The sequence below is a fragment of the Maniola hyperantus genome, chromosome 17, assembly GCF_902806685.2.
Source record: "Maniola hyperantus chromosome 17, iAphHyp1.2, whole genome shotgun sequence".
In the NCBI taxonomy this organism is placed as follows: domain Eukaryota; kingdom Metazoa; phylum Arthropoda; class Insecta; order Lepidoptera; family Nymphalidae; genus Maniola; species Maniola hyperantus.
In genome coordinates, this window is record NC_048552.1 from 9,399,624 (window position 1) to 9,423,237 (window position 23,614).

The 23,614-nt window shown below is 36.5% G+C and overlaps 2 protein-coding genes across 11 annotated transcripts in view; both read left to right on the forward strand.

Annotated features, from left to right (window-relative positions):
- Window positions 1-17,792, forward strand: part of unc-13 — a 394,380-nt gene extending 376,588 nt beyond the window's left edge. For all 9 annotated transcript variants that reach the window (XM_069504114.1, XM_069504112.1, XM_069504113.1 and 6 more), the window contains 17 exons: window positions 1,291-1,469; window positions 1,967-2,117; window positions 2,535-2,693; window positions 3,190-3,315; window positions 5,701-5,868; window positions 6,412-6,525; window positions 7,978-8,145; window positions 8,344-8,565; window positions 8,945-9,111; window positions 9,402-9,546; window positions 10,232-10,363; window positions 10,804-10,947; window positions 11,578-11,797; window positions 12,012-12,110; window positions 12,721-12,883; window positions 13,391-13,517; window positions 13,825-17,792. In XM_069504114.1, the coding sequence (XP_069360215.1) occupies window positions 1,291-1,469; window positions 1,967-2,117; window positions 2,535-2,693; window positions 3,190-3,315; window positions 5,701-5,868; window positions 6,412-6,525; window positions 7,978-8,145; window positions 8,344-8,565; window positions 8,945-9,111; window positions 9,402-9,546; window positions 10,232-10,363; window positions 10,804-10,947; window positions 11,578-11,797; window positions 12,012-12,110; window positions 12,721-12,883; window positions 13,391-13,517; window positions 13,825-13,998 (2,658 nt within the window). In that variant the 3' untranslated portion in view covers window positions 13,999-17,792. The remainder of the gene's footprint in view (window positions 1-1,290; window positions 1,470-1,966; window positions 2,118-2,534; window positions 2,694-3,189; window positions 3,316-5,700; window positions 5,869-6,411; window positions 6,526-7,977; window positions 8,146-8,343; window positions 8,566-8,944; window positions 9,112-9,401; window positions 9,547-10,231; window positions 10,364-10,803; window positions 10,948-11,577; window positions 11,798-12,011; window positions 12,111-12,720; window positions 12,884-13,390; window positions 13,518-13,824) is intronic.
- Window positions 17,793-18,801: 1,009 nt separating this feature from the next.
- The window catches only part of LOC117990113 (actin-binding Rho-activating protein-like), a 31,651-nt gene continuing 26,838 nt past the window's right edge, over window positions 18,802-23,614 (forward strand). The window contains exon 1 of one of the 2 annotated variants that reach the window (XM_069504211.1): window positions 18,802-18,932. In XM_069504211.1, the coding sequence (XP_069360312.1) occupies window positions 18,909-18,932 (24 nt within the window). In that variant the 5' untranslated portion in view covers window positions 18,802-18,908. Of the gene's footprint in view, window positions 18,933-20,636; window positions 20,802-23,614 lie in introns of those variants that run through there. The other variant, XM_034977564.2, reaches the window with a different exon arrangement.

Consider the following 23,614-nt stretch of genomic DNA (forward strand, 5'->3'; position numbering starts at 1 on the left):
GGCATGCATGATGCAGGTTTCCTCAAGATGTTTTCCTTTACCGTTAAAGCAAATGATATTTAATTGCTTAAAACGCACATAACTCGAAAAAGTTAGAGGTGCGTGCCCGGGATTGAACCCCCGACCTGCGATTAGAAAGTGGACGGCCTAACCACTAGGCTATCACCTTCGGGAACGGATCCCTCAAAACGAGACACTTTATAACACAATAATCGTAAAAACCCGAATCCTCAATAATATGATAATACGAATATAATTTCGATTCTGTGTAACATATATTCGATTTGATATTAATCAACATTTTTCAGGTCAAACACAAATAAATTCAATTTGTTTTGGCTCCGTTTGTGATTTCCCATATGAATTTGCTTCAATATTTTTATTGAAATATAGAGAAAAAAGTGTTACTACAAATCCGATTACAGTACCATCATTCGTCTCCCAGGAATTGGACTCGAAAAAATTCGTTAAAACGTGTTATGTATAGTTACATAACAGGTTTATTTGCCAGACATAGGCAACTAAGGTTTTTTTCGCGCTGAATATAAATTATAGTTATTAACATTCAAAATAGAAAGTTAAAAAAAATTTACTATCTATGATTTTAGCAGTCTATGTATGTATTTATATATGTATGTATGTGTGTATTTATGTGTGTTCCGCACCGTCATAGCGCCTAAGCTGCAGAGCCGATTTTGATGAATGAGGTGTCAATCGTTTTGTTATAAAGGTCCGAGTGGCTTTTTAAATCAATATAGCGGATGAGTCACCCAAAAAAGTGGGGGTCTCTGAATTATTATTACCTATTTTTTCTATCATATCGAGCGGGGTTCAAATGAAAGAGGAAAAAATTCTGAGCCCATAAATATATCTACTACAGCATTAAAATATATACCAAGCGACAGATATACATTTTTACTATAATATTTCAGCATTTATTAAGACGATCATAGTCGGGTTTTAGTTTTCAACTTTATCTTGTACCTAAATGAAAAATGTCTTTTCATTAAAGCACTAGCTTTAGGCAATAAAAAATTTGATTCCGATCTTTTTAGTATATTTGCCGTCTAAAGAATTAATTCTTCAACCAATATCACTGAATTACTGTGTATTTACCGATGTGGGTCAACGTTGCTCTACTAATGCAATTAATTGATATACTTACCTAATCAATTGCAAGTGTAGCCACACCATATTATAGACATCGTATAAGTTTGCTTACCGAAGGAGTGTCATTTCTTCCGCTTTATAAAACTTTAATAAAATTGTTCGTTTCTACTCTATCCACAGTATACCTGCCTCCACGAGAACCTATTTCATTATCTTTGCGAAGAAAATGGTGGTGCAGTAACGCTTCCGGCTGCGCGAGGCGACGATGCCTGGAAGATATATTTCAATGAAAATCCCGAGGAGATTGTCGACGAGTTCGCTATGAGATACGGCATCGAAGCTATTTATCAGGCTATGACGTAAGTTCTTGAGTTCTAAAATGTAACAAACTCCGATATCTCGGCGACGACGAGATAATTTTGAATACATAATCTAAATATATAAAAGGAAAAGGTGCCTGACTAAGTGATCTATCAACGCACAGCTCAAACTACGGGAAGGATCGGACTGAAATTTGGCATGCAGACAGCTATTATGACGTAGACGATTTTTGAAAATTCAACACCCAAGGGAATGAAATAAAGTTTGAAATGTATGTAGTTAACGCGGACAAAGTCGCAGGCATAAGCTAGTCTAAATATTTAAAAGGAAAAGCTGACTTAATGACCGATCTATCAACGCACAGCTCCGACTGCTAGACGGATCGGGACGAAATTCGGCGTGCCGACGATTATGACGTAGACATCAAACGTAAAATAGGGGCGCGGCGGCATAAGCTAATTAATGATTAAGACTCATGCTCGAACTGTATTCTTAAGCTATTTACAACTTGTTTCACGTTCTGTATATTTTTCAGGCATTTTCACTGCCTCTCCACTAAGTACCTCTGCGCGGGCGTGCCAGCTGTCATGTCTACCTTATTGGCTAACATCAACGCTTACTATGCTCACACCACTGCGTCCTCTGCCGTCTCCGCATCAGACAGATTTGCTGCTTCCAACTTTGGAGTAAGAAACATAATATTTCATATTACATAGAATCGATAGGTTGGCAAGTCAATAATTCCTTTTAGATCAATCATTACCATCATCTCAACCCATCGCTTGAGTGGTTTCTGAGTACGGCTCTCCTCTCAGAATGAGAAAGGTTCAAGCCATAGACACGCTCACCATGGGCAGATTGATAAACTTTCACACATCTTTGAAAACATTATAAAGTATTCTCAGGCATGCAGGTAACCTCACGACGTTGACCTTCACTGTTGTCATATTTAATTTCTTAAAACACACATTATTCAAACTTGCCAAATAGGTGACCGTAGTCTATCATCAATTCATATACAAATACGATTTGTTAGATTAAAAATATTTTAAAAATAATAATAAACATACTTATAAATTGGTTGACTAAATTATTTTCAACAGAAAGAAAAGTTCGTCAAACTGCTCGACCAACTGCACAACTCCCTCCGAATCGATCTTTCGATGTACCGCAACAACTTCCCAGCATCCAGCGCTGAGAAACTCATGGACCTCAAATCTACTGTCGACCTGCTCACTAGCATCACTTTCTTTAGGATGAAGGTAGGTTTAAATAAATTTACTTATCATTACTAATATTATCACGCTGCAATAGATCATCAACGTGATTTTTTGCATGGATATAGCCAAAATACTTGGAGAGTGACATAAGCAACTTGGATAGTCGAAGAGTTCCCAAGGAATTTTTAAAAGCATAAATCCACGCGAATGAAGTCCCAAATCTAGTTATTATAATAACCGCCAAAGAACAGTTACATTTCTTATGAAAGCAAGAACAATTCTTGTCTTAAAAATAAAAGTGTTGAACTACTTTCACAGTTATTATTATAAAACTGTTACATCTGAGTTGACAAAATTATCTTTTTGTTGAAGAGGATTTTAAAAATTATAAATATAAAACTAGATAAAGATATTTTATTTAAAACAATCATAATATTTTTAATTGTATTATTTGATTGTCACCAGTTCAGTGACCCGACTAAGTAAAATTATGTACATATTATATTTTTATGTCAAAGAATCGCTTTTTATCTTTCAGGTCCAAGAGCTCAGCAGCCCACCTCGTGCCAGTACTGTCGTCAAAGACTGCGTTAAAGCTTGCCTTAGATCAACATATCAATTTCTATTCGAAAACTGTTACGAGCTCTACAACAGAGAGTTCCAGGTAAATTAAATTATACCTAACTCAAAAGCTGAAAAACAAACTTAAAATATACTTACCTACCTAACTTACCGTAACTTCCGTATTCCAAAAAAATTTATAGATCATTTTCGATTTCATTCACCTAGAATTTTAAAGAGTGCCTACAGACCCATGTATATAGATTTTTGAAAATAGCAACTGAGTTTTATGTCAGTTCTTGTAGGTAGAAAGGGCATTCCTAACTTGGACGATTTAACCTATGGACTTGTAACGCGCCTAATATTACGAATAAAAATTTCTGTCACTTTTGGTGCGGGACGAGGAAACACTACATAGACAACTTGACACACTCACTCAACAAAGTTTTGTGTCATTATTAACACACACATATCTAAATCTTCAACACTACTACATTTTACGCACACTAATAAGTTATATACATCAACATACAAAGACATTACGAGTGTAAGACAGTCAAATTGATTTGCGATGCTACCGTATCGATATTTTAAAATATATCGATAGTTTTTCAGAAACAAAAGTAGAAGTAAGAATTTATTACTCGTATTTAATTACTTAAAACCAGTGTTTGGTCAGCGTAGCGTATTCTTGCATACATTCACCTCACTTAATAGGTAATTATCCCAAAAACTAATAATGCAACGTAAAAATAAGAAAAATATTTATTTAAAAAATATGCACATACTTTTTTACTTATTTTATATCATTTTTAATCTTTTGTATTTTTTTATATAACGAAATTTTCATTTAAAATTTCGATAGTGAAAATGTGCTTATTAATGACTTATATTATTATGTAATACAAAATAAACCTGACCGCGCAAAAGCCTACCAAACATAATTATTAGGTATATCAATCAATAAAATGTTTTTTTCTTTCCAATCAATCATTTATTTATTGCACATTGGGTTTACATGGTAATTCCAATATGGTGTACTCTTTGTCCAAAAAAATTAAATGTAAGTTATTAAATATAACACGTATTGCCCTTACAAATTAGCAATGCAAAAATTTTCTCAATACCTGCCGCTTTTACCCCACAGCAAAATTCCATAAGACAGATATGATACTATGAAAATAAATTAGTAAACACACACGGTGGCCTCTTCTATTTTTAACACGTCATTATTTACCATTAGGTTAATGTTATGTACATTCTTGGCGATTTAATACATAAATTTTATACATTTCGCGCCTATCACTAAAATTGCGTTGCTTTAATTTTTTTTTAAATGTATTAAGTACGTGAAATCACAGAAATCGACCAGTTTTATTACAAGTATAGGTAGCGAAAAAATTGTGGTAATTAATAATAACTATTCTTTACTTGACTTGAAGACGGTAATTTAGTCGTTAATAATAAAGAAAATGTTTTCATCGATATCGATAATCGAACCGCAATCACTATCGTACTACTACGTAATTTCATGCTGTTCACGCGTATTCAAATTTTAACCTAATTTGTATGTATCGAGGGTTGCAATTGTTTAGAAAAAACAAAATATAGCTCGTGAGGAGTGTTGACTCGTTTCTACCGAATTATTACGTACTCAATTACTGAATCGGTAAAGTTCTCGATTGTTATTTTATTATAATAATTTATGTAATTTAATTTATAGAAAGCGTTTATTACACCAAAAATACTTACTTATGAAATGAAATTCCATCTTTTTGTAAATTTGATGTGTTTGATTTGTTCTTGCACTCACTAACGGCACAAACAGGCATTTTTCACCCAGCGTGTAAGACGTCGTCACACATCGAAAACGATTCTGACAATGACAAAATCGATTCCGCAAACAGTGTTTATAAACGCAGTGGATTAAAAATCCATTACTATTGACAGAGGGGAATAATCATGCGAGGCGCGTCCTTAGGTTAAATCGTCCAAGATTCCTAACGAGGGTAGTAATTTATGATACCAAAGCTCTTTGTAAAATGTTTTTAATTAAAAAACTTTTTGTTGTACTTTATTAGGTAAAGAAACAAATAAGTTGTACTAAAACTATAACAAAAATATATATATAATATAATATAGTTGCAACAAAAATATTGAATAATTAATTTGAGCAGAACATTTGAATTATTTTTAAATTCGTAAATCTCGGTTCAGAAAGTTGTAAGTAATAGGAATCATTTGCAATCTAGGGACTTGTAGATTAGTTTCGAGAGTGTATATAATAATAATAATAGTTGATCAAAGTTGGTAACTAAAGAGCTCACCTCAGAGCGAGTCAAATCCAAGCTTTTTTATCATTTACATAGTCTTCGACTGTATAATGTTCTTTTTTTAGGAACATACTTGTAATAGATTTTTTAAACTTGTTTAAAGGCAAGTCTAAAATTAATCGTGGAGAGAAAAACTAATACAAATGATTCTATAGGTGGACCCGAACGAAGCGAAACGCGATCCATCAGACCACGGGCCGCAGCTGGATTCGGTGGACTTCTGGCACAAACTGATAGCGCTCATCGTATCTGTGATAGAAGAGGACAGGAACAGCTACGCGCCCGTCCTCAACCAGTTCCCGCAGGAATTGAATATTGGACAGGTTGGTTTTTTCTCGCAACTTTTTCCAAGTGTTTATAAGTTTTTTAAATCACGGAGCATGCACAGATCCCTTTATTTTTCCGGGCAAAAAGTTTCCTGTCAATCCTTTCATACAAAAATTACTTGCATCCTGGAGACTTACATGCAGATGTATGCAGTTTTTGTTTTAAACCACATCATTTCAGCGATATGGATGCAGTTTTTGTGTTTTTGTGTTAAACGACATCATTTCAGCGGTTAATGCGTAACCGCTGAAATGTACTTAATGGACAAAGGGCTAAAAGATAGGATTTTTTATACCCTGTGACGAAGACAGGAATTGGTTCAGAAAAGAAATGCATTGAAACGTGTACATGGATGTATTATTGAAAAGGCAAAAAGTGGCAGCTATGCTAATTACGAAATCTTGATGATATATTTTTTTAATTGGATTAACGCGACGATGATGAAAATAATAAATGGAGCACGCATGAGTAGAAGATAGGCAGGATATAGAACCTATAAATTGCAGATTGATACGAGCCGATGATGATTTGTGTTTTAGTTATCTGCTGCAACGATGTGGTCGCTATTCGCCGTGGACATGAAATACGCGCTAGAGGAACATGAACAGCACCGGCTCTGCAAGTCTTCCGCTTATATGAATCTGCATTTCAAGGTAACATCATCATTGTCAACTAATAGAAGTCCACAGCTGGACATAGGTATCTTGTAGAGACTTCCACACGCCACGGTCTTGCGCCACCATTCAGTGGCTCCCTGCGACTCTTTTGATGTCGTCTGTCCTAGTGAGAGGGTTTTCCAACGCTACGCTTTTCGGTGCGAGAACGCAATTCCAGTTTTGCAAACTATGTACCCTGCCAATTGCCACGTCAACTTCGCAGCCTGCTGAACTATATCGGTTACTCTGGGTCTCCTACGGATTTCAAGGTAACTAAACTTGCACATACTTGCTACATGTGTATTTGCTGTTAAAAAACCTTTCAATTCAACTAACTCCCTGGTACCTCTCTCGCTTTTTAAGTGGCCATTTAACCCTAATCACACGGTAATATTATAGATAATATTATCTTGCTAATGATTTGAGTAATTACCACGGTTCAACCATTTTTTAGAGAATGTTCAGTTTTTTTTAAATTGAAGGGGACATGCAATGTGACGATTAGCTGTTTACTAGATAATCTGCGCTATTAGCGCCGAGTATACTTTAATTGAAAAATCTGTTTTTAATGACTCCGGCAGTCTTGTAATGAATAACTCAGGCCAGCTTTTAATAATATGATAAATAAATAAAACTAAAGAAATATAATATTTGGATACAGTACTACTGGACTGGTACTCCGCACAAATAGCTTATGTTTAAAAATAAAATAACTATTTCAATTGTTAGACTTACGATTATTAGGTATTAGTGGTTATTGTTGGGATCGACAACTTGATATCCTCTCCAATACACGTACAAGGAAAAGAATCTTTGGATCTCCAAAGTCATTCCAACAAGCCATCGTGTAATCAAATTGATTCTATATATTGCTTAGCTAGCACAATCTACTGATATGAAATTGCGTTGAAGCAATCCTTTTCATCTAAAATTACTTATCCATTATCCTTCTTCTACTGCTTATGGTGCCTCTTCTTATAAAATTGGTGATCATTGCTTAAACCTGAACTAAAGTTCGGTTGTTATTTTATTGATAGGTATGTTTGTTGTGGGCTCTCTCAAACCTTTGCGCGTTTGGAACCCTCGCAGCTTTAATTTTAAGTTTGCGTAAAAATTATCACAAACATCTGAGAATCAAAAAGTGTAATTTATTACCTATTTTGAATAAGTTATTTGATTTTGATTTTTTTGATTTTGATTTTGAACAACTGGCTCCTAATCAGGGTTCCCTTCTCCATACATATCCTTCTTTTTCTTCTTCTCGGGATTAGCAGCTGTGCAGAAATACTTGCAAGCCCTTTATCACATTGACCGTTGACGGTCTATTGTGATCGCCATCACCTACTGCTCCCGTCCAATACTGATTGCCGCCAGGTACATCAGCAGCTTCTTCGCCAGACATCTGTTAATAACTAACTTAATTATTACTTACCAAATCTTGTGTTCCAGGTAAAATGGCTACATACAAATTACGTTAAGGACGTTCCTCCATACTGTGGTGCAGTTCCAGAGTACCCGGCGTGGTTTGAACCCTTCGTCATGCAGTGGCTCAATGAAAATGATGACGTGTCGTTAGAATACCTCAACGGTGCTTTCAACAGAGATAAAAGAGACGGGGTAAGCTTGAGATACCTACTCATATAATCACAAGTTAGCCCTTGTCTGTGATCTCATCTGGGGTTAAGTGATGATCCAGTTTAAGATGGAAGCGGGTTAACTTGAAAAGGGTATGGTAGTTTCATTAAATCCCCATCTTTTTGAAAACGATCGTTGGTATAAAAAACCAAGAAAACTAACCCAAGGTTTTTGTTACAGTTCCAAAAATCTAGCGAACATGCACTATTCAGTAACTCAGTGGTGGATGTGTTCACGCAACTCACGCAGTGCTTCGATGTGGTGTCCAAACTGGAGTGTCCTGATCCGGAGATATGGAAGCGATATATGAAGAGGTTTGCGAAGACCATCGTCAAAGTGCTGGTTGCGTACGCGGATATCGTGAAAAAGGAGTTTCCTGAGCATTTGAAGGAGGAAAGAGTGGTATGTTTGCATTTTTCTTGATATCAAAGGTACACGCTGAAGTCTTTGTTTGCCCAAAACCCATCTCGGTTCTTCAGCAAAATCTAATGAAATTAATGTTGGTGTACCTATCTCTCCGGCCGTTCCTTCATCACTGAAGATCGTAGTCCTGGTAAGATCCCAGCCTCGAATGGATCAGCTGTTTCCATTTCCTTCTGTCCGTGGCTATTTTAGAGATGGTGTAGAACTGGCACGCATTGGACTCCTTCAGTTGATCGGACCATCTTGTTAATGGGTAGCCTCTCCCTCTTCTGTCCTCATCTGCCTCTTTGGTATACCAGCGTCCAGCATATTCTAATTAAACGTAACGTGGTAATTTATCCAAACGTTTTGTCCTTAGGCCTGCATTTTAATGAACAACATACAGCAGCTCCGAGTGCAGTTAGAGAAGATGTTTGAAGCAATGGGTGGCACGAAGCTCGAACGAGATGCCGCCGATATTTTGAACGACTTGCAAGCCAGCCTCAATAGCACGTTGGACGAGCTCGCATCTATGTTTGCTATCAGGTATGGTAGAATTTTCTTCATAATATTTCCTTTATTTTATGCTCTTCCTTCCTGTATGCCAGTAAAGAGGAGATACTTTTTAGAGAGCTTGACTTTCGTATTATTATTAAGAATCGAAACAGACGATCTGCATTTTGACTGCAAGCCAACTTCACAATTTTGCAATTTGGATGCGGTTGAATGAACCATTGCTATTTTAGATTTATTTGGTTGTTGCAAGTTGCAACACACTCAACATGTTTGTTACAATTTTCCATGAAAAATTGTGAACTTTTATGAGTTATTTCCAGCCTGGAAACAAGGATAACAGCCAGTGTGAAGGAGCTAGGGGAGTTACTACAAAAGGTGGGAGGCGGTACGGCAGTTCCTGGTGCGCCGCAGCCCCCCGCGCATCACGAGGCTGATGAGGTGCTGAGGCCGCTGATGGATATTTTGGTAAGTTTCATCATCAATTTAAGCCTACTTGCACAAGGACAGTTAAACTGATTTAGTTAAATTTTGTAATGCTGTCACTTTTTGGCAAGAGCATAATGCGGTTGCAAAAAAGTGACAGCATTAAAACTTAACGCAATCAGTTAAGTGTCCTCGTGCAAGTAGTAAGATGTGTTGTGAAGAGGCACAAGATTGTCGAATATGGAAAGTCCTGACATCCATCGCTATGAAGACTAGAATGATAGTAAATATTTTTATCTAAGGAATACAATTTCTTAGAATTTTAGCAGGGCTTAAGTTCTTAGCATGACTCGTAATGTAATGTACATTGGCCTTTAGAATGACATTTCGGCTCTAACGCTCCTCCTAAATGACGATGTACATTACTTTCTGTCACGTACTGTGGATTGGATGGTAACTCCAGCATTAATGTCCCACTGTTGAACTAAAACCTAAAGAGGTTAGAAGGAGAAGTGCTCTCTCTCCTATTCTTTAATAGGAGAGAGAGCACCTCTCCTCCACCATATAGTTTATGTAAAACTGGCAGCGCTTCAAATCTAGAAACCTGCAATTTTGTTCTAGTATCTGCGAAATTGGAAAGTGGTAAAGAGTAATGTCGAAAAATAAATAGGCCGAGAAACTAGAAGTTACAAATGCATTGTATTTTACTTTTTTTGTACAAATACAGGATGGCTCGCTTACAATGTACGCGGAATCTTGTGAGAAAACTGTGCTCAAGAGGCTTTTGAAAGAACTGTGGAAGATTGTGATGAAGATACTCGAGAAAACTGTGGTGCTTCCTCCTATGACTGATAAGACGGTGAGCACGTTTTGATAGTAGCAAACTGCTTCATTAACCACAATAAAAAATAAATTGCAATAGAACTAATTTAAATTGAAAAAAAAATATAGTGTTAAGGATCCCTTGCGGGTACGATTATCTGACCATATAATATTATGGTTGGAATTATGTTGTATGCTTGCAATTTTTTAAATCAATAAAATTGTGTTTATAAAAGTAGGTATTAAAGTAAGTAGGTACATTATGCTCTACTTGTCTCTACAGCACGCACTGTAAAAATCTTTTTTTGTTTTTTTTTCAGTAAGAAGCTTTTACATTACTTGATCATCATTTTTATAAAGTTAAAAATAACATGGAAACTAGATTAGTTTTTCATATTTTTTTACCTACTCGCTCTTCATCATAAAACATTTTTGTCTTGTTTTACGTAAATAACTCCGTTCCGTTTATTTAATCAGATGATGCTCAAGAATCTCACGAACAATGCGAAGAATTTAGCGGCGAACGCGAAGATCGAAGACATGACGCAGCTTTTCAAGAGCTCGGTCGGTAAACAGGATGTCAAACATGCTCTTTCCGGCGTCATGGATATTTCGAAGGAGGTGAGTCATCAGTCAAATATTTCCTTTTGATTTGATAGTTAACGCTTTTTAATGTATCTGAAATAGAAACTCTGTTTATTTGATATGGCGCCTTGGAAACACCCACGTAAACTCAAAAGTTATAAACGTTTATCCTTTATAAAAATAACAAACATGAGATTAAACGGCTTAGCAGTTTAGTGCGGAAATGCAGTCAGCGATCTTGGTACCATTCCACACATAGCTATATTTAGCTTCTTGGTACGTCATTAAAAACGAATTCCACCAGAACTCCATAAAATTAAATGTACCTTTAAAATTAAACTTAGGCAAATAATAATCGCCGATTTAGTTTAGAATCTAGAGGCTTTTAAAACTGAAAGTAACCTTTCTTACAAAGCGTAAGCTGATCTTTGGCGTAATTCTTTAATTTTTCTGTCATTTGGATGGGAAAAACGGGTAAAACTCATGACTTCACATATCCATAATAATGGCTGATTAACTAACTCTACTATACCTTTTACTCAACTTACTCAGAGTTTTTTAATGGTTCATAAGCTTTAATCAGTTTAAGATTAACATTTATCTGAGGGTATCTGATGTACTTTATATCAAGAAATAATTGGATTAACTTTTCCAATCCTTCCACAGCATTTATCAGCAGAGAAGAGTCTCACGCCTAAGCAATGTGCAGTATTAGATGCAGCGCTGGATACCATCAAGCTATACTTCCACGCTGGTGGCAATGGTTTGAAGAAGACCTTCCTGGAGAAAAGCCCAGAGCTACAGTCTTTGAGATACGCGCTGAGTCTGTACACACAAACTACCGATACGCTGATCAGAACGTTTGTTACCAGTCAGCAAAATCAGGGTGAGATTTCAAAATATACCTATTTAAAAATTATTTTTTCTGCTGCAATACTTTTTTTTTTGTGCGATTCCCTTAATGACCACATCATCACCGCACATAATACTACGCCAGTGCGCTACCTTATGTACGTAAATATGTATACTTATATATACCTATCAATACTAAAATTTAAAATTGTATCTAAATCTGATTATCATGCGTGGTGTCTTTCTAGATGCAGCAGTAGCGGAAGAAGGCAGCGTGGGAGAAGTATCGCTTCAAGTAGATCTTTTCACACACCCTGGCACGGGAGAACACAAGATCACGGTTAAAGGTATGTTTTCTTTTGATTTTATCTGAATAAAAAAAAGGTGCGCCACAAAAATCAAAACCCGACGAGCCTCATTCAAATCAGATACACTCATCGATATAAATGACAAGATATGGTCAAGCGAACAAAATTTTTCACGGTTTGGAAACCTAATAAATCAGCGCCACCTCTTAGACACTAATGAACGACCCGTTTAAAATCCAAACGTCACTGAGGTTGCATTGGTGCATAAGCACCAATGAGTCGGAGCCATTTTGTTTGTTCAATAACCCTGTCAATACGAAGTAATATTTAAGTCAATGGAGACACTTAAATTTTTCTTATAATATCAATGTTTAGCATTATTTTGTCAGGGTATGGGCCAGAGACAAAGCTAAAACTCGCACGCAGAATTTCACTACAATTTAACATACTGAAAGATTAGTGATGCTCCTTGGCGAAATGAACAACGATGAAATCCTGAAAAGAATGTCCAATTCGCAGTTTTCTGCTAAACTTATCCCTTTAATTTAATCCTAAACCCTTCTCATTCTGTGAGGAGACCCGTGCCCAGAAGTGGGCTGGTGATGAATAATTAGTGATGTTTATTAATATGTTTTTGTATCAATAACAGTGGTTGCTGCAAATGACCTAAAGTGGGTGATCGCCAGCGGCATGTTCCGTCCGTTCATCGAAGTGAATCTGATTGGGCCGCACCTCGCCGACAAGAAAAGGAAATTTGCCACCAAGTCCAAGAGCAACAACTGGAGTCCCAAGTTCAATGAGACTTTCCATTTGTAAGTAAAAAACTGACATACGCCGGATGGAATTTCTGAGAATCCTTTGTTGAATAGTAGAAACGACCTTATATAGAAAATCTATAGACAAAATTTGAAGTTTCAAGTCCAAACTGTGCTGTACTTTGGTATATCAGTAATTGCGTCCTTTTATATGTAGGTATGTCCAGATACACATCATAGTACAATATCATATTATATATCATAGTACAATAGTATAGATTAAAGAGATGTACCTATTGGTGATAGATAAAATTTTAGTTTCTATCCCAATGTTTCAAAAAATCAATTAAACTTAAAATTTCAATTAAAATCGTCCGATGTATCTACCACTGGTTCGGAATGCCTGCCTAATCGAGAAGAACCAGCAAGAAACTCGGTGGTTAAAAAACTTAAAAATTGAACCATAGAAAACAATCAGAGAAAGTCTCTTTCGTCTCATATTTAATGCACATTACTTTATTCAAAATATCGTAAAAATCATTCATATTTGACATAATATTTCAGTATGGTGAGCGCAACGGAACAGCTAGAGTTGTTTGAACTGCATGTTTGTGTGAGGGACTACTGCTTCGCTCGGGAAGACAGATTGGTCGGCGTGGCGGTCATGCGACTTTCTGATATTGCTGAACAGGTAAGAGATATACGAGATAATTTGGCAAATTTTGTTTTACACAATCTTAAAACTAAAATTTTGTGCAGATCAAATTGTATTGCTATCCCTCTCATAATGCTCCCTTAGGAAAAAAGTATCACTAGATTAAGACGGAAGACCTATCAATTCAGTTAAAAGATTATGCACAACCAAATTAACCACAGTGTAGCACTTAAAAAATGCTTTCTAATTTATCTAGTGGCCAATTAATTCAATCCAAGAATGAATTTCTCAACTTTATATATTTTCTTTAGAATAGGAATTTTAAATCTAATAATTTGTTCAGGGCTCCTGTGCTTGCTGGCTACCTCTCGGCACTCGCGTCAAGATGGACGAAACCGGCTGGACAATACTGAGGATCCTCTCGCAACGGCACAGCGATGAAGTGGCAAGAGAGTTCGTCAAACTTAAATCAGAAATGAGAGCGGAAGCACCGACTGGTACCCAAGGGCCGTCGTGAAATACATCAGAACTAACCGCGTGATCGAGTTCAGCAAGCCAATCATATACGACTGGAGTAAACCGGTTGTGATATTAAATAGTACTAACGGAGCGACCACGGCAATCTGTCCGCAACGGGCATTTCGGAGAGCAGGAGGTGAATCGACGATGTCTCTTAAGATTTACCTTAAGGTCAAATTAAGATCGAATCCTACAAGACACTCGGCGCTCCGGCGGTTACCGGTCAGTGCTCGTTCGTTCGTTTCGTTTACATTCTCGACGAGAGAAATCGTTTTGTAAATAAATTTACGGAGTTAAGTTACGCGGATAGTAGAAATATTTTGCACAAATTTGAATCATTAGCCAAAAAGACTGACCGTAGGCGGCCGGACGCTGCTACGTCCGCCGATGTTTAGGTATTCAGCAAAATAAGACCTCCTTTCAAAATTTAATGCGTTGAAATTTTTTTGTTTTCGCAATATATGACCATCGCAAATAGCACAAAAATACTTATTACTCAACTTAATTTCTTCCATTAAATGTTGATTTGTTAAATAATTCGTAGTTGTTGGCAACGCTAGACACGTTTTCAGTCATGGTTTCATGGATGTCGCCGTTTTGATATTTTGCTGGATTCCTAAAGCTGTGTGTGGACATATTATCGACACACGATTTATGTATTAATTCTACTTGTATGGACCAAACTGTCGTTATTTCAGACGCATTACCTATTCCTTAACCCCCTAATATTAAATCAACATTATTTATCTACTTAATCATCTTATCGTTATACGTGTACAGTAAATAAATATTGGCCTTATGTAAATTATTTTGAGATTCGATGCGAGTTTTACGTTTTCCGTTATTGCGTGTTAGTCATGCTCGAATTAATGCACGTTTAGGAGATGAATGTTCTAAAATTGGATTACTATGAGTAGTATGATTTGTTGTAAAATGTACGGTCTCGTCATCTTTTATATGAACTCCTTTATGTCCCGTTTAACGTTATCCGCATTACATGTGATCAGATTTGTATATACGTACGTACCTACGTACCAAAAATTGTTAAAAAATACATTATGTATCACCTCTTTGCTCTTACTTTTTACGCTTGATCTGTTTAACATGTTATCTAAAGTCTCCTGTCTTTTGTATATTATTGAAAAATGTGATATTGTTATAAAATGAGATACATATATCATAACTGTGGATATTTATGTGGACTCTCGTTATGAAAGTTCATATTGTGTGTTGACTGTTAACATTCGCTTCTGATTTGTTTGTGTCCTTCGGGATTTTGACACTGTATCCGTTCTTCAATTTTCTATAATTATCATTATTATTATAAATAAAATCTTCGTAAAATCCTTTAAAAGTAATAAAACTAATCTTAGACATTCAGTGCTCAAATATTTTTCGTTAAGCGTTAGTATCGTGTTTGTAATGTACTTGTTTGCGATAATGGTATATGAATTTATTAAAACTTAACCACTTCAAGCAAGGTCGAAAGTTCACGGTGTTGGAAACGTCACACGAATATTTAAGAGGTTTGTTTTCGATGCTACATTGTTATCATTCGCGTAAGACATGTCTGAGTACAATAATTATGGTTAGTCTACATTGCCATAGTTCACTCTACCACTTTCTACACTATTCATCCGAAGTGTCTTTTATACCTACTATTTGAATATTTCACATGTTCATACGTAGATCTTTTTGAAACATATTACGATTAGAAAATTTCTAAGCTATGTCCTCAAATCACATAATAAATAGTTCATGGTTCTAGTTTGAATTACTACCCATTCTATTTTTCCTTTTGTATTTTGCATCCATACCTTGAGTATTCACAGTAGTATAATGTATGTGTGGGTGTGCTGTTTTTGTGTGTGTATGTATGTGTGCGTGTGTGTCATATGGTGTTTGCGTCTTCTTCAAAGTTGATCATTCAAATTCCTGAATTTATTAGTTCTAGTATCGGTGTTCAAGACATTAAGGCATCTATGGCCTACCTAGAGTTAGGGCTCGCATGTGATATAGCCGTACCACGTACATACCTCGTATACGTACTCATTTATAAAATAATGTAGCATTGAAAATGTAACCGAGAAGCACGTCACTTAATACACATGGGAGTTAGATTTTCTGTATATTAGTATTTATCATGGATTACATATCTGTAGATAGAATGTGGTTTGTCTAGTCCAAATCTCAGTAATATATTATTATTATAAAAAAATATTTACTCGTCTTACTAAATCTAAATTAAAATCATTTCTTGGGTGATTTTCTTGTGATTTTAAATTGACTGAGTCGGTTTGTTTTTGAGAGTTGATTTATTTTTTAAAGCACACACACAAATAATATTACCTAAATAATTGAATAAAGATTATAAAAAGTTTATTGTTTTACAGCGGTAACGTTTAAAGGTTTACCTACCTATAACTTTCTCGTGTGCTTTATTAGGAGTTGTTTAGAACAATTGTTTTAGAAAAATGTACCCAATCAATGGATAGTTATTGATGTCAGATAAATAATGTATCCAATATTTATATTCCCCACTCAGACTTATATCTTATCGGTATTTAGGTAAAGTGACAAAATATATTGATTTGATATTATTTAATTATAATAATATATCTTACTAACTAAAATACATACATGTTTTACTCCCGTTTTAGGGTGTAAACTATAGATTTTTGCAGATGTTAACTTTTAAGTACATATAAAAATTACTTGCTGCGCATTGCAAGCACTATGCGCTCTGCCTTATACTGCTCTCGGTGTCTGGTTAATATTTCGTATAATATAAATCTGTAGAATGTTAGAAATTCTATCTACGACTATATTTAAATAAGCCAGCTGCAACATGACTGCATATCAACCTCGAAATACTCAGAGAATATTTGAATAAGTATTATTAAAATTTGTAACAAATCCAAGTTTAAAATATATATGTAGGTACCTACTTACATACATATTTCAAACCACTATATTTCGTCTTTGTTTATTTTAGTTCTAATTCTTCTTAAAAGCTATCTCAAGAACTAATTGAATATCTGTATAATTAAGTTCAGCTGACTTATTTCAATATTAATCATATGTTTACCTCAATCATTTATATAAAATGTTTTTTAAAGTCTTTCAAATTATGTCTTGCGAATAAAATTACAAAATAATTATGAATGTTATAACAATTTACGTGTAGTATTTAAAAATAGAGCCACAAAGTTGTCACTTTAATTAAATATCAAGTATTAAACAAAATAAATAGATTACTTTAAAAAAACTCGTTTTGCATTGACGATAATAAATTCACGATTGAATCATTTTGTATATTATAATACAAATGTCGGTAACCTACGTCCGTCGTCCATTGCATTGTTAAAGCCGTTGGGATCGACTATCTACATAAACCTTTCGATTTTTAGGTGTAATTTTCGTTAAAGGTATTTTATATTTTATTTTTACTACACTCCAGTTTATGAAGATATGCGATCGAGCTAGTATTAAAGAAAAGCGCACAGCATTCATTCAATTTCATAAATATTTTACTACATAGAAACTTCATCGACACATTAAAAACCCTTTACCATTTGACAATACTTGGTAAATATTATTTTTAATTGTAAAATGTGATGAAACACATCAACGTCATTGTAAGTAGGTTACGCTCCAATTCTAGTATTAAATTCACTAACATTGCATATATCTTTGTATAAATGCATATATGTAAATGTTACATGTTTAAACACATTATTGAATTTAGAATTTTTATGAAAATATAAATAAATATCCGTATTTCAAATATAACTTGCTTTGTTTTATTTAATGTAACTTATGTTTTGATCTATCAACGCACAGTTCAAACTACCGGACGGATCGGGCTGAAACTTGGCATGCAAATTTAATGTTACTGGACTATTAAGTATAGTACGCGACAAGTCGAGATGGCAGTCGGGGAAGGAAGGCCCTGCACACCCGCACAGCCCCGCGCTAACCCGGTGCGGGCGAGCGCGGTTTACGTTCGGGTACAGATGCCGGTACAGACATCTACTTTTGTATGGCCATCTGCGCTAGCTGTCTCTTTTTTATTTTGATTCAAGTAGCCCTTGACTGCGATCTCACCTGGTAGTAAGTGATGTCTAAGGTGGTAGCGGTTTGGCAGTTTCATTAAACCCATACTCCCTGGTCGGTTTCTATGCAGTATCTTACTGGAACCCAAAAATCTCCGGTAAAGCAGTAACTATTTACGGTTGAAGCCTACCATCAGATAAAGCCTTTCTTTTACTTAGTAGTTTAAGAGGAGTGTCTACACTTAAAGAATCTCAGGACGTGAATATGGAAACCTGAAAAATGAAAATCTATTTTTCTGTCTACTTAAAGATAAAATAAATAAATAAACTAAATAAACCTACCAGATTTCAACAATAGTACATTGTGATACGAGGGTGGTAAGGAGGTTATTACAAACGAGCTGATATTTGTATGTCCAAGCCGCAGGTAAGGGTCTACCATCGTCACGAGTTTGTAATAACCTACTTACGTTAAGTCGGTTACGCTCCAAAAAACGCACTAGACTTCATTATGTAACCACTCGATAAAATAAATAAAATTGGAAGAAGACATAGGAATTACTTAGGTCTTAGACTATAATCCTTATGTACCAGAAACACCTTTTTATCTCAATTTAATCTTATGTCGCCCGCGTGGTCTAAGCCATCTATGAATAACGTATTGCTGACGTCCAATATGATCACCATTAATTTAATTATCCAGCTAAGTTACATTGTCTACAGTCTACTGCAGTGTACTCTTGGAAACAGTATTCTTTATAGAGGGTTTTTCATAGAGGGCTGATCTACTATCTATAAGTGCATAAAACTTGGTTTAGTGCAAAACTGCTGTACAGCTTTTAACAATTTCACAATGACCTTTCGGCGAAAGATTGTTGTAAGTATATTTTTCTGTAATATGGATATACAGATTTTAATATAATATTTAAAATGCTCGTAAAAGTATTGTATTTTATTTATTTTCAAAACCTACTTTTGTTGAAATGACATTCTTTATTATTTTACAATAAGTACCTACCTACTTATTGTAAAATCAAGTAGATTTTGTATACAAAGTTATAATAATACCCAGTACCTACCTACTAATTACAAGTTACAACAGAGCAAAATAGATTTTGTTGATAAACGAGCATGTTTTCCAGAAAACATATGACCTTCTTTTCAGTTTATCCAAGACAAGAGAATATTTTATTGTATTTATACAATAACAGCTGTTTTGAATTAAAGTCACGATAATTACAGTCATATAATTCTTAGTAAACAGAAGTTTCATCTGTTGTTTCATTAAAAATAGGAATGTTAATTGTTAAACTGTAAAAAACCAGCCAAGTGCGAGTCAGTGTGGCGCATCGAGGGTTCCGTACCTTAGATAAGATATACTTACATAGGCTTCTTGCCAAATTTCATAACTCGAGGTCGAAGTACCCTATTATAGGTCTTGATTCCCTTGCGAGTGAGGCATAAATGGCCGTATCTTTTGATTGATTTCATCCACTTAGAAGTTTGATTTTATCATATTGTAAACTATAGTACTGTGCGACACGGCTCTTTTGGCGCGTGGCGAAAACCGGAACTAACGTTGCCAAGTAGTTTGAGCTGTGCGTTGATAGATCAGTCAGTCAGTCACCTTTTCCTTTTATATATATAGACTATCGTCATTTGCCGTGTTAGTGGAACTCTATCAACGCATTTGTACTAGGGTGCAAGAGTAAACTACCATGACATGACATGACATGACAGTCTCAATAGCTCAACCGATAAAGGAGTGGACTGAAAACCGAAAGGTCGACGGTTCAAACCCCGGCCGTTGCACTATTGTCGTACCTACTCCTAGCACAAGCTTGACGCTTAGTTGGAGAGGAAAGGGGAATATTAGTCATTTAACATGGCTAATATTCTTTTAAAAAAAACAGCCTATGGACATCCACTGTTGTGGGCCTTCATAGGCCTTCCCTAGTGAGCGCCACCATATCGTATACTCAACCTTCCTCATCCAGCCGTTTCCCGTTCTCTTGATATCGTCAGTTCATCGTACTGAAGGGCGTCCCACGCTATGCTCCCAACGGCTCCAACGGCTATCGTCACTACGACTTGGTTTGGCCTATGTCAGTGACCTTGGTTCTCTCGTTCTTATCTTCATGGAAACACCTAACATAACCTTCTCCATAGCTCGCTGCCATTCAAACTCCTATTTTGCCATCCTTATCTACCTTTGGACTTCATACTAACTGAATATCTAGCGGTATACCCACTAGCTGGCCTTAAATACACTGACCGTGACACTGGTTATCGCATTCCAGTAATAGCCCACCATCTATCTACTCTTACCAATTTGCTTATCAAGCGTGTTTTTGGATATAAAACCTTGAAAAGACAAACCGCGTAGTTTTCCTCGTAAGAAACCTTCAACCTGTTACATCATCATTGTTGACCAAGAAAACTTTCCCGCACTGATTCACAATGTAGCTCTCTTGAAATTCCCAGCTGATATGCTATTTGGGTCGTAGGATCGTAGACGATCTCACTCACGCTGGCGTGACGTCACGGGTGAAGCGGAGCAGAGTCGACTATTTAAAAACGTCACTCATTCATAAACTCGAGAACCATTGCAAGACTGACCATTGCGCGGTACACACGCTGCCAGTGATATTTTTATCTGATAGTATATAACGGTTATTGTGTTGTGAACATGAGCGGTAACTTTCTGACGATACCCGGCGAAGACGCGATAGGACGCCGATCACGGGTAAGCTCTAGTTTGACTTTTCATCATTTCAATCCATCGCTGACTCTACTCAGCACGGGTCTCTTATAGAAACGGTTTTATAGTCCACCACGCTGGCCAACTACAAATTGGCAGATTTCACAGATCTTTGAGAAGATTATGGAGAATTCTTAGGCATGCCCATTAGGTACCTCACGATATTTTTCTTCACTGCTTAACAAGTGATATTAAATTGCTTGAAATGCACTTAACTCCGAAAAGTTAGAGTGCGTGCGCGGGATCAAACCCCGGAGCCTCTGAAGTCCTCTACCACTGGTTTTTCATCGCTTTGTTTCTTCTGAGTTGAATATGTCAAAAAGATAACGTTTTCCTGTTTTCCTGGCTTTCCAAACAAAGATTGTTACACGGCTACACTAAAGTCTACTCAAACATCTCTTGCCTATATACTTAAATTCCTTTTCAAATCCCTATTTTACCCCCTTTGGGGTTGATTTTAAGAAACCCCTTTTTAGCAGATATCTACGTCATATTGGCTATCTGCATTCTGCATGTCAAATTTCGGCCCGATCCGTCCAGCAGTTTGAGCTGTGCGTTGATAGATCAGTCAGTCAGTCAGTCAGCAAGCTTTCCTATAGATAGTAATAATAAAGTTTTTTACTAGGTAAGTAATTAGTTAGGTTTGTCTTTACATATCCTAAGCTTCTTGGTGGACTTCGATACGATTTTTATCATAATTTATGAGAAAGTTTAGAAGGGAAAGGATTAGGCCATAGTAAAACTATGATTGTCCACTACGCTGGTCAAGTGCCGATTGGCAGACTTTACACATTTTTGAAAATCCCAGGTATGAAGGTTTTCTCTCGATATTTTCCTTTACCGTTATACCTACCTAGCAAGTGCTCCGAAAAGTAAGACGTGCATGCCCGAGATCCGAGCCCCGGACCCTCTGAACAAGGTTGCCACTCTATTCACATTTTAGTCGCGCAGAGAATTCAAGCTCGAGAGTACGCATATATACCTACGACTACGAGGTTTTGCATGAAAACAAAATCGTAAAATGTTGGCGGGGACAGGGAAGAATGCTTTGTTGTGATTGGTGGACTTAAAAGTCACGTAATTAAGACAATGTGCGGAATGAGGGTACCGATTGGGCGTGAGCCGACTTTTATGCTAAGCAACTGCCTAAGCCTAAGCTTGGCGATCGTGGGTTTCCGGCTACTAAGCGTCTATAGGTGGTGGTCTATGTTTAGTCGATAGGTATTTAAGGACAACTATGCAGGCGAGTTAGCAATTTCAATACAAAATGAATATTTCCCAGCCAACATTGTGTTTTATTTTCTTTCTAAACGTAGAATCAAGGCTAGCTGAATATAGAACGATTATGGCCCCGATTCTCTAGTCTCTCTAAACTAAATTTAGAGTATCTGCATCCTTTTCTTTTAACTAATGCTAAAAAAGGAACGGAACATGACTTTCACATTTAAAGACTCTAAATTTTAGTGCACAATAGAAATTTAAACAGTAGGTTCGCGACTGCGCGCTAAAATCACGGGTTTTACCATCTAAAAATTAAATTTAGAACTGTCAAACTGTATCTGTCCTTTTCATATTACATTAGTAAGAAGAGCATGCGAATACTCTAAAATTAGGTTGTGCTTAGAATCGGTGCCATATTATATTATTGTTTACTGATTGAGTAGTAAAAAACTAAACGTATTTTTGCTGGCGTTAAATCAAGATCTCAACTTTCCAAATTATGCCAAGTAAGAGAACATAATATTACCTACGCGAGTTCAAGTTTTTCCCGCGGGAACTCAGAAATGACACCTATCTAAACTTGGAAAGTAGAACTTTATCAAAATACAAGATTTTATCTTAATCGCAATTCAGAGAAACCCACGATAGTAAGCGACATGTGGAGATGGCAATCTGGGAGGGAACGCCCCGTACCTACACACGCACAGCCCTCATGCTAACCCGGTGCGGCCGAGCGCGGGTGTCTTGCGCGTGTACGGGGCGCGCGTCCCCCTGCCTCCCCCGATTGCCATCTCGACCTGTCGCGGTACAGTCGACCATAAAATTGACAACAATTTCCAGTAAATCTAAATTTCAAATGTAGTTAGGAAGGCGAAAATAAACTTTGTACTTTTATAACAATTGTGATTTTAAGAGTTTCCCTAGAGCGTTCCTCAAGTTATTATTCAAATGAGAATCAAACTACGTTTGTTTGGAGCGCGCCATACGTACAAACTACAAAGCTGTAGCTGTGGCCTAGTGGTCAGGACGTCCGCCTTCTAACCGGAGGTCGGGAGTTCGATCCTGGGTAAGCACCTCTATCTTTTCGGAGCTATGTGCGTTTTAGTACTCAAAACATCACTTGCTTTAACGATGAAGGAAAACATCGCGAGGAAACCTGCATGCCTGAGAATTCTCCATAGTGTTCTCAAAGGTGTGTGAAGTCTCAAATCCGCACATGGCTAAACCTTTCTCACTCCGAGAGGAGGCCCATGCTCTGTAGTAAGCAGGCGATGGGTTGATCATGATGATGATACGTACAAATAAACTCCTTTAAAGAGAAAATCTTTATTTACCGTCTACAAATTCTACTCATCGCGGTAGATGACGTACCAAATCGAGCCAACTCCGACATATTGATAGAATGCGGGCGGCCCGCATCAGACTGCACGCTGGTGAAAATGCGCATGACAGGAAAAGTTACTTACAACTAACTCTAAAGAGACACATATCCCCGAGTCGATTTTGTACCTTAGAGCTCTTTTGCAGTCACCTACCTCTGCTGCTCAAACATATAAAGTTCTAGGAATATGCGCTTG